We start from the raw sequence: 12,033 nt of genomic DNA, 5'->3' as shown, positions 1-12,033 counted from the left end.
AAGATATACTGTTGATTGAAAGTATATAACATTTTATATAATCTCTATAAAAATATAAATGTATCTGAAACAAAGAAGGAAACATTCTAGGGTTAGTTTTGTGTTTATTGAATCAGCTATTTAACTATGTAATGAACCACTCCAAAATGGGGTAACTTAAAACAACACACAATTGTTATATTATGGTTGTGTGGGTCAGCAATTTGGGTTGGACTCACATGGTGTCATTCTTCTTCTTGCCTAGCTGGGCTCACTCGACCATGGCAATCAACTAGAGGCTTGTAGGCAGACTGGCCCAAGGTAGTCTCACAGAAATGTCTAACAGTCGCTGCTGTCAGCTGGGCCTCTATCTGTAGCAGGCTAGACATGGACATCTTTTTTAAACAAAACTGGAAAAGCACGCAGTGTTTTAGGGCCAAATTGTAACTTTAAAGCTGCTGAGGGAGAAGATTGATGGCGCTTGTTTTATATATACATTTTAATACTGTTTCCCAAAGGCCTAATCAACCAGAGAATATTAGAGGCAAAAAAGAAAACAGACCATCCATCTGTCTGGCTCAGGGAAGGCAAGTAGGTTTGATTTGAAGTGTCATCTGAAATACTTGGTCCCAGGACTGACATGAGAGGCTGATGTCTTGGGCAAGAGAGAGAGCAGTAAGTAGGTAGCTAGTTGGTCAAGTTGGCAATAGGGGAGGGATTGATAGTGGTAGGGTGAGCACCACACATTTGCCATGGGAAACAGAGGCCTCCAGAGGATGGGGTTTATATTTGATTCCTTCCAAGGAGTTTGCTAAAAGCAACTAGACCTTATCTGGCTATAGCATTTAAAGATACTCTAGCACTTTTTTATATTGACAAATGACTGACAAATGAACTGTCTGTACAGGTTGTAGTGCGGGAACTGCTGGCTCAATACACCAAACAGCATAAAGAGAAACCACTCTTCAGCTGCCTCCAAAACTGGGCTGAGTCTGGGAGTGACAAGCTGAGAACCAGGTATGTAACTGCTTCGGCTGTCACTATCCTTGGCCCGCAGTGTCTTATTACTGAGCCTGAGTGCATGGAAACTTCTCGTGGCACAACTCACTCTTGTTGACATTTTAAATATTCCAAATATGCAAAAGATACATGAATATGTAGCATCAGTGCTCATGTACCCACTCCCTAACCAAAGAACCAGAACATTGCTAATTCTGTTCTCATTCTTCTCCTGTTCTTTCTTTATTATGTGTTCACTATTCCAAGCACTTGAGAGATTTTAGTCCTAAAGACCCCATGAGGCAGATTATTATTTCCATTTCACAAATGAGGAAACTGAGGCATAGAAGTTAAGTATTTCACCTGAGGTCATATGCTAATGAGTGACAAGAGCTAGGATTTGATCCCAGGCAGTTTGGCATCAAGATCCATGTCTTAGCTTGTTTTTATTGATTTTTTTTAGTATCGTCTTTACGCTTGATAAATAAGGGGTAATGTATGTGGTATTCTGTAGCTTCCTGTTTTCACTCTATTTTGTTTCTAAGATTCATCAAAGTTGTGATATGTGTAGATAAAGAACTGTTCTCTTTGTTTATAATATTTCATCATGTGTATATGCTCCAATTTACTTATCCATTCTAATCTCCAAAATCAGTGGACATTTGAATTGTGTTTTTGATACTTGGCACAAAGCTCTTTTGAAAAACCTTGTGCTTTCTCTGGGGAATATGTATAAGAGTTTCTACAGGACCTTCAAATTTAGTTGCTGTGACTCAGAATAAGAAATAAATTTTACACCAACCACTGACGCCCACACATTCATAGAGCCCCCGCTACACACACACACCCAACAGACACCACTGGAGCAAACCTCTCACAAAACAATGCTGAGCCTACTATTTGAAATGGTGTCTGATAGTCTTCAATTTTGTTTTTTAAAAATACTGATCTCAGTGCTTTAAACTGATTTCATGACTCATTAGTGATTTGTGGTATGTTGTTTGAAAAACACTCCTCAATGGTACATATTACCTAGGAGTGAGACTGCTGTGTTATGGAGTATGTTCAACTTCACTAGATAGTAACAAATTATGTTTCAAAATCATTGTACAAATTTAAATGGGTAGGAAATATCAGAAAGGGAGACAGAACATAAAGACTCCTAAATCTGGGAAACGAACTAGGGGTGGTGGAAGGGGAGGAGGGAGGGGGGTGGGGGTGACTGGGTGACGGGCACTGAGGGGGGCACTTGACGGGATGAGCACTGGGTGTTATTCTGTATGTTGGCAAATTGAACACCAATAAAAAATAAATTTATTATTATTAAAATAAAACAAAGGTATACCTTCCCCAGCAGCATGTGTCCTGTGGAACTGTGTCCTCACCAACACGTGGTTTTTATCAGTCTTAATTTTGTCAATACTGTGTATGTATGTATATATATATACATAAAGGTCTCTTGCTGTGCTTTAAATTGCGTTTTCCTTATTACTGTTAAAGTTGAACATGCTTTCACAAGTTAATTTGCCACTTATATTTCCTCTCATGTGAAATGCCTGTCCATGTGTTGTGCCACTTTTTTCTTTTTTTTTCTTTTTTTATTCTTACCGATTTTTAGGGTGGTTTTTTTTTATCCTTTGTTGTTGCAGATGTTACACCTCTTTTCTACAAGTCTGTGCCTTGTCTTATATTGTCTTTATGGTGTCTTTTAACATAAGTTCTTAACTTTCAGTGGAATATATCAATCTTTTATACTCCACACTTGCTGCATCTTGTCTACTTTCAGACCATGAAATATATATTTTTTAAAGCTTGAGAGTTTCATCTTTCACATTTAATTCTTGAATCCATTAGAAGTTTTTGTCTATAGTGTGAGAAAGGGATCTAATTTCATTTTTTCCTCTTTTAGTGGTTGTCAGTTGACCCAGCACCATTTACTGAAATGACTGTCCTTTACTAGTGATCTGCAGTGCCAGCTCTGGCACTCATATATATTTCTATGTATGTGGGAGTCTATTTCAGGGTCACTTTGTTCCTAGACTATTTGTGTATCCTAATCCAACAATATACTATTGCAATTACACTAGATTTATAATTATTATATTATTATGTCTGAAATATAATTCAGAGTTGTGTTGGGTATTCTGGGTCTTTTGCAATTCTTCCATATAAGTTTTGGAATCAGTTTGTTAAGTTTCGTTTGTTTGTTTGTTTGTTTGTTTGTTTGTTTTCTCCAAAAACAAAAAAAAAAAAAAAGAAGAAGAAGAAGAAGAACAAACAAAGCCTGCATGCACACAAGGAAAATATTCCATGACCGTGGTTTTATGAGGTATCTAGGGTAGTCAGATTCATGGAGACAGGAAGTAGAAAATGGGGGGCCTAGAAGGAGGAGAGAACAGGGTGTTATTATTTAGTGGGGACAGCATTTCAGCTTGGGAAAATGAAAAAGTTCTGGAGATGGATGGTGGTGATGGTTGTACAACAGTATGAATGTACTTAATGCCATTGAACTGCACTCTTAAAAATGGTTAAAATGGAACTGGAGGGTATTATGCTGAGTGAAATAAGTCAGTCGGAGAAAGACAATCATTATATGGTCTCACTCATATGTGGACTATAAGAAATAGTGAAAGAGACCATAAAGGAAAGGGGGAATCTGAGTGGTGAAAAATTAGAGAGGAAGACAAACCATGAGAGACTCCTAACTCTGGGAAACAAAGGGTTACAGAAGGGGAGCTACGTGGGGGGATGGGGTAACTGGATGATGGAGCATTAAGGAGGGCAAGTGGTGAGATGAGCACTAGGTGTTATAGTATATGCTGGCAAATTGAATTTAAGCACAATTTTTTAAAATGTTTAAAATGGTGGATTTTATGTTATGTATATTTTACCACAATTTTTAAAAATCTGTAATTTTCTTTGAAAGTGTATTAAATCTATAGATTTGCAGAGAAATTGACATATTTACAAAACTGATCCTTGCCTCAAAGATTTTAATCTTCTAAGTGTTTTCTAGAAATTTATAATTTTCTCCATACATAGTATATCCTTTGATAGATTTACTACTAGGTACTTTATGATTTTGTTGTTGTAAAAGAAATACTTTTTAAAAATTATGTTTTTGTCATTGCTCATTTATTATAAATGCAGTTGACTTTTGCATATAAACCTGACTATAAAAAATAATTTCTTCTGTGTCTGTAGATTCCTTGAGTGTTTTTCCATAGACAATCATACCATCTGCAAATGATGATTTTTTGTTTCTTTCCACTTGCTATTCCTTTTATTCTTTTTTATGTAGAAGGTGTTCTTTTGTCTTATTCCTGGTTTTAAAAAGAATTAGCTTAACATTTCACTATTAAGAATGATGTTTGAAAAAAAAAAAAAGTGACCTTTACTGAAGTTTCTGAATCACCTTACTTCCTAAAGAAGCTCCACTTACTGTTATTTTAAACATATTTTTGTCATTACGAGGTGTTGAATTTTTCTGCAAATGATTTTTTGCATCTACTGAAATATTTTTTCTTTAGTTTCTTAATGTGATAAATAACCCTCATAAATATATTTTTTTAAGATTTTATTTATTTATTCATGAGACACACAGAGAGAGGCAAGACATAAGAGAGGGAGCATTAGGCTTCCCACAGGGAGCCTGATGCGGGACTGGATCCCAGGACCCTGGGATCGCAACTTGAGCCAAAGGCAGACGCTCAACCACTGAGCCACCCAAGTGCTCCACCTCATAAATCTTTTACTGTTAAGATACTCTTGCACGCTTGAGAAATGTTCAATTTTGTTATGCTGCATTGTCATTTTTCTATTTCCCTGAGTTTGACTTGCTAGTGTTGTTTTTAGGGTTTTTGTTTACTTATTAGCTTACTGTTTTCCTTTCTTGTAGTTCCCTGATTTGAATTTATATCAAGTTTTACTGGTTTCATAAAGCTATTTTGGGAGTAGCTTCTTATTTTGTGGGAGAATTTGATGAGTTATCTAAAAACTATCTGGGCCTGGGGAAATATTTAAACTACTGATTCATTTACAGTTGACCCTTGAACAGCATGGGTTTGAACAGGACAGGGCCACTTACATGTGTACTTTCTTTGATAAATAGAGTACAATACTATAAATGTATTTTCTTTCCCTTATGATTTTCTTAATAACATGTTCTTAAAAAAATAAAAAAATAACATGTTCTTTAGCTTACCCTACTGTAAGAATACAGTATATAGTGTGTAAACATACAAAATATGTGTTGACTGTTTTCGTTGTTGGTAAAGCTTCCAGTCAACAGTAGGCTATTTGTAGTTAAGTTTTGGGGAAGTCCTAAGTTATATACAGATTTTTGATTGCACAGGAGTCAGGGCCATGCTGTTCCGGGGTCAACTGTAGGTTAACTGTCTTAAGACCATTTAGGTTTTCTCTTCTTGTGTTGGTTTTCATAAATAATATTTTCTAGGAATTTACCCATTTGGATTTGAATTTATTGGCATAACGTTTTTCATACTGTTCTCTGATTATCTTTTAAACTTCTGCTAGATCTGTAGTTAGGTCCCACTTGTCATTCCTAAATTTATTTTTCGTGCTTTCTCTCTTCTTTATTATTGCTTAATATTACCAGATGTTTGTCTGGTTTTTTGTTTGCTTTTTCAAATAATCAGCTTTCCTCTTTGTTGATCCTCTCCATGGTACCTTTGTTTTCTACTTCATTGATTTATGCTCATAAATATGTTGTTTCCTTTATTCTATTTTTAAGGAGTTTATTGTGGCTTTTTAAATTTTGTGTAATTTTTAAATTGTAACCAAAATGTGTTGAACCGATTTCCAAGGGCAGTATTTATTAGAATATGTCATCTTACAATCTTGATTAAAAACATAGGAAACACTAAATAAATAATAGTGTGTGGGACTTTTCATATCTGTTGGCATGAAGTAAAATTAGGAAATTTGTAGTCTGTCCTTTTTTCTTTTCTTTTCTTTTCTTTTTTCCTGCCCAGGTTCCTGTTTATTCAAATTGTAGTCTCTCTCTTTTTTTTTTTTTTTTTTTTTTTTAAGAGGCAGTGAGGGGCAGAGGGAGAGGGAGAGAAAGAGTCTTAAGCAGGCTCCATGCCCAGTGCTGAGCCCGTCATGGGGCTCAATCTTACAACCTTGAGATCACAACCTGAGCTGAAATCAAGAGTCAGATGCTTAATCGACTGAGCCACCCTGGTGCCCCAAACTGTAGTGTATCTTGAAGCATGAAAACATCAGCTCCCATACTCTAGGACTGTTTCACTTGTTTCTATTAGTTATAGTGTCTCAATTTGTCCTTGCACACTGGACAAAATCAGTGCATCCTTTTAATATTTCTAGCCCTAAATAGGCATTACGTAGTCCTGTTAGCTTTCCCCCCAATTTATTAGTTTGAAATTTTTCCAACATATAAGGAGTTGAAAGAACAGTACAATTCCCATCAGTATCAGTTCTATCCATTCAGGAAACTTGTTCCCAAACTGGCAGCAAATCATCTGCCCTTTCATTTCTTTTCCAGATAGCAGAGCAGGGCTTGTTTCCATCATTTTGAAAGCAAAACAGACCCTCACCCATATGCAAATCTATATTCCTAGCAAATTTTCCGGGATAGACTTTAGATGTGCCAAAGGCAGCATTCCAATTGTAAATATTTGGAAAGTTCCAGTCCATTTATTTTTGTCTCGGTTATTAACCTCCAAAACAGGACACATCTCTCTCCCACACATCCAGGTTTTACTGATTCAGTCTGTCTGTGTTTATCTACTTAAGTCTCAAAACCTTGCTCTGATTTTTATGTATATTAGGGAAAGCCTTTTCATCCAACATGGTCCCAGTGTACAGGGCACTTCACCTTCTCCACAGGGCTGCCACTGGAACTCTAGATGCTCTCATCACCCCATGGATCTTTAGGAGATTGTGGAAGTTGAGGAAAGATTCTGCATTATACTGGAATGTTTTGCCATATTATATTATGAACACTTTCACATATCAAGCAAAATTTTTAAAAATCTTAGTGAACATTTATTCATCCACCATCTAGATTCTACTATCAACATGCTACTGTGCTTGTTACATCCCATATATATCCATGTATCAAATCCTCAACCCACCTATCAATTCATATTTATTCTCTGATGCATTTCAAAATAAACAGCAGACATCAGCATACTTCTCTAAGTATTTCAGCATGAACATCATTAACTAGAGTTCAAAATTTGGCTATAGTTTTTTTCTTCTTTTGTAGAATTTACATACAATGAAATAGACAACTCTTAAGTGTGCATTCACTGAATTTTGACAAATGTATACACCTATATAATCAAAACTCTTGTTAAATTATAGGTCATCAGTATCATTCCAGAAAGCTCTCTTATGTCCCTTTTCAGTCAGTTCCTGTGACCACCCAGATGCAGTCACTAATCTGATACTATTTTACCACAGATTAGTTTTTCCTGTGTTAGAATTTCATATAAGTGGAACCATACAGTATGTGCTCTTTTGTAGTTGGCTTGTTAACAAGCCATAATGCTTTCTGAGATTCATTCACGTTACTATGTATATTAGCGTCTTCCTTTTTATTACTGAGTAGTATTCTATTTTATGGATATACTAGGATTTGCTTTCCATTTTGTTGATGGAGAGATACCTGAGATGTTTTAAATTTTTCACTCTTCTGAGTAGTTCTACTGTGAATATTCATATATAAGTTTTTATGAATATATGTTTTTATTTCTCTAAGGTGAATAGTAAGGGTGGAATTATTGGGTCATAGGGTATGTATTTGTTTAGTTTAATGAGAAACTATGAGAACTTTTTCCAAAGTGGTTTTGCCATTCTACACATCATCAACAAGTATAAGAATTCTGGTTGCTCTGTATCCTTGTCAACATTTGATGATGTCAGTATATTTACTTTTAGTTATTCTAGTGGATATATGATGCTACCTCACTGTGGTTTTCATTCACATTTCCTTGATGACTAATGACATGCATTTGAATTTAGAGTCCATTTTGATCTTGTAAAATACAAGGAGGTTGCCATTAGCAATATTCCTACTTTTAAGAGAGTTTGCCCAGTCTTCGATGCTGGGTGAGTTCCTAAAACTACATGATATGGTCATGCTTGGCATGTGATTCATGATACAGTGGCTGGATGAGATCCACTTTGTGTAGCCCATGAAATTGCCAACCTCAGGTGCACAGTATTCTATAGTTAACATTCCAAAAAAGATAATATCTAATAACAAAACTCACAATCTCCAGGCTTCCTAGTAACAGTCTCCGGAATGACTGAAACATACTTTTCAATACAATATGACAGTTCTTTACACTTTTTGTTAAATAGACTAGGAGAGAAGCTCAACCTTCTAAAGACCAGATTCAGAGTAAATACTGATATAATTTAAATTTCCTGGTGCTTGACATATAAATGACTTCCCATCTTTCCTGTCCTCTTGAAGGGCAATTTTTAATTCGGTGCTTGGCATTCTCAAAACCACTGCATCAATTGCTTTGTGGCATCTGACTGAGCAATAGCAACTACTACTTGTGGGTTTAATTTTAATTAATGAGAATCACAGTTATTTGAGTCTTATGATAACTTACTTCCCAAGGATATGGGGTGAGGGGAAGGCAAAGGGTGGTTAAGGTATGGGAAACCCTAAGTGGGAGGGAGGGGCAAGATGGCAGAAAAGTAGGGAAACCCTAAGTGTGAATTAACCCCTTTGCTGTCTGTCTAAACAGAAGTTTCATGGGGGGCGGAGGAAGGGATTCAAAATTAGCACAAAAGGCAGAGCCACAGATTGAAAAGCCAATGGGGTTTTTAGGGAGACTTGGGTGTTTTGAGTCTCTTTGCGTCTAAGTCTCTTAACTCCTCTGTGCCTCAATTTCCTCATTGCCAGACAGGAATATGGAGATTACTACCCCTGAAGAAAGTCATTATCTCTGTAGAAGACTCTACCCTGCACTTGCCCACAGCCCTCTCACTGCGCTCTGGGGCTCCTCTTCCCTTAAATACAGGGGTCCCTAAGACAAAACCCTATCTGAGCATGTTCTGCCCATGTGACCTTAAGCAGGTTGCTGAAACTTGCTGAGCCCCAGTATCCCAAACTATACATTAAATTATTATGGTATCTGCATCCTAGAATTACTGAGATTATTGAATAATGCACAGCAGTAATTAGCACAGATCCTGATACATTATGTATTTAAGAAATATTATTCATTGACAAATACTTTGTGACTGATGTATTTGGTTGCTAATACTCATTTGTAATCATTATTATAACAAATGCCTAACAATGGTTGAGAAAATTATTATAAACCCAATGGATGGAAATTATATAGCTCTTAATGAAGAAAGAGTATGTAAAATCTTGAATAACTACCTATAATACAATAGTAAGTGAAAAAAAGCAGGAAACTAAATTTTCTTTATACCACAAGGACAATCACATTGGATCAACTCAAACCAAGCATTCATCAGAAAAATCCTGCAAGAAGCATGAATACAACAAGTGAGAGATATGAGGGGCTGAATTGTATTTACACTGCTTTTCTATTGGAAGAAAATTCTTTTTTGACAGAACAGACCCTGTCTGTTTTTTTCCCATGGAATTCTTTGGTGAGGACAAAATAATAATAATGGTCACTGTGTTTTTCCTTCAGCTTCCTGGCATTTAATGTGGACATAGTCGATAATCTCGCCTTTCTGTTGAAAGCAGTGAATTTTCGTGAGAGGGTTCTTCAGCGGAGTTTGGTGGCCAGAATTTATCATAAGGTAAAGATATATTGCATTTTTTTTTCTTTTTGACACGTGTTTAAGGTATATTCTTGCTGGTGGATTATCTGCTAAATGTAGTAGAGGATGAGTCAGGGTAATTAAAGCTTCTGGAAAGGGCTAGAGTTCCTACAGGGCATTTGTATGACATGACAGCCCTGCCTGCTCTGGAGGCCCTAATGCTACTGGTTAACCCTTTTGTGTTGTCTTTTAGAGTTCTGCCCACAAGCCATCATTGGGCTGCCATGGGAGTTGATAAGTAGAGAACTTTTTAGCACTTATTGGAATTGGAAAATCATTGTCTCTATATACAATGAATACATTGTTCTCTGGGGGGAAAAGGTACATCAGGCATATATAAAAAATAACCATCGAATTAGCCTGAGATGCACTCTCTTTTCTTTTTTCTTTTTTAGTAGATTTTTTTTGCACTTTCTTTTCTATTAAAACACCCATTACACCCTGTAAAATATAAAACTTTATATTAGCATTGATAGAAATATAGAGGGAAGTTCACCAAGTGCCAATGGGATTGGTTTGGGCAAACACCCCCCACCTCTGCAATATGTTGCATCTTCTAATCCCAGCACAGTAAACAAAAAGACTCTGAGAGAAAGTTTTACTTATCCCATTCTCTGCCTAAGCTCACAGATTCAGGGCTCTTATAATCTGAAAACAGACCACTGCTCCCCTTTTGCATGAGAATTAGGCTCCAAGGAGGTCAGAATTGGGCCCCATGCAACTCCCCTCCTTTAACTCCTCTCTTTCATAATGATTCTAAGATCACACCTCCTAGTATAACCACAGAGAGAGTAGAAGGGAATAAGATGAATAGCACATGAGGATGGGTATTCTCTTAGGAAATTCTCTGGAGGCAGAAGAACCCTGGGAGCAGAATGTGGTCAAGATCCACCCTGGTGAAATACAAATCAAAACCATGATAAGATACCACCTCACACCAGTGAGAATGGTGAAAATTAACAAGACAGGAAACAACAAATATTGGAGAGGATGTGGAGAAAGGAGAACCCTCTTGCACTGTTGGTGGGAATGTGAACTGGTACAGCCACTCTGGAGAACTGTGTGGAGGTTCCTCAAAGAGTTAAAAATAGAGCTACCCTACGACCCAGTAATTGCACTGCTGGGGATTTACCCCAAAGATACAGATGCAGTGAAACACCAAGTCTCCTGCACCCCAATGTTTATAGCAGCAATGTCCACAAGAGCCAAACTGCAGAAGGAGCCTCAGTGTCCATCGAAAGATGAATGGAAAAAAAATTTTTTTAAATAAGAAATAAATTAAATTAAATTAAATTAAAAAAAGAAAGATGAATGGATAAAGAAGATGTGGTCTATGTATACAATGGAATATTACTCAGCCATTAGAAATGACGAATACCCACCATTTGCTTCAATGTGGATGGAACTGGAGGGTATTATGCTGAGTGAAGTAAGTCAATTGGAGAAGAACAGACATTATATGATCTCGTTCATTCGGGGAATTTAAAAAATAGTGAAAGGGATTAAAGGGGAAAGGAGAGAAAATGAGTGGGGAATATCAGAGAGGGTAACAGAACATGAGAGACTCCTAACTGGGAAATGAGCAAGGAGTAGTGGAAGGGAAGGTGGGCAGGGTGATGAGGTGACTGGGTGACGGGCACTGAGGGGGGCACTTGACGGGATGAGCACTGGATCTTATGCTATATGTTGGCAAATTGAACTCCAATAAAAATACACACACACACACACACACACACACACACACACACATACACATACACACAAAGATCCACCCTGGTGCTACATAGCCAGGCTGATTGAGTACCTGGAAGCTGGGTCAGGGTTGTACCAATCAGTCCATCCTCCAGGTATAAGTATGAGGTGACCCTGTCAGACACCAGGGTCACATCGGAGTGGCTTTAGTCACCCTGAATTATCTGCCCTTGTCAAACATGGAAACAGGTGAAATAAGCAAAGGATGTAATCACAGGCAAAAATGCTAGAGACGCACTAGTGAGCAGAATTAACAATGGATAAAATGTAGTCTATGAACTAGCTTTCCAAAACTGTGGAAGAAAAGGATAAAGATGCAATGGCAAGAGATGATGAGAGACAAAGAGTGAATATAAGTAAAAATCCAACCTGTGTTTAACAAATTCCTGGAAATGCTGGAAAAAGAGGAGCAGAAATAATAATCACAGACATAATAGAAAAATATTTTCCTTAGCATAAAAAAATCAAACTATTGATAGAAAAAATATCCATACT

General features: G+C 36.9%; 1 protein-coding gene across 4 annotated transcripts in view; it reads left to right on the top strand.

Moving 5' to 3' along the window:
* The window catches only part of ACOXL (acyl-CoA oxidase like), a 348,364-nt gene that overhangs the window by 225,787 nt on the left and 110,544 nt on the right, over positions 1 to 12,033 (top strand). For all 4 annotated transcript variants that reach the window (XM_077843324.1, XM_077843323.1, XM_077843322.1 and 1 more), the window contains 2 exons: positions 887 to 996; positions 9,654 to 9,765. In XM_077843324.1, the coding sequence (XP_077699450.1) occupies positions 887 to 996; positions 9,654 to 9,765 (222 nt within the window). The remainder of the gene's footprint in view (positions 1 to 886; positions 997 to 9,653; positions 9,766 to 12,033) is intronic.

Source organism: Canis aureus, chromosome 12, assembly GCF_053574225.1.
Source record: "Canis aureus isolate CA01 chromosome 12, VMU_Caureus_v.1.0, whole genome shotgun sequence".
Classification (NCBI taxonomy): Eukaryota; Metazoa; Chordata; class Mammalia; order Carnivora; family Canidae; genus Canis; species Canis aureus.
The sequence above is the reverse complement of the archived record's forward strand: the minus strand, read 5'-3'. Positions and strand labels throughout refer to the sequence as shown.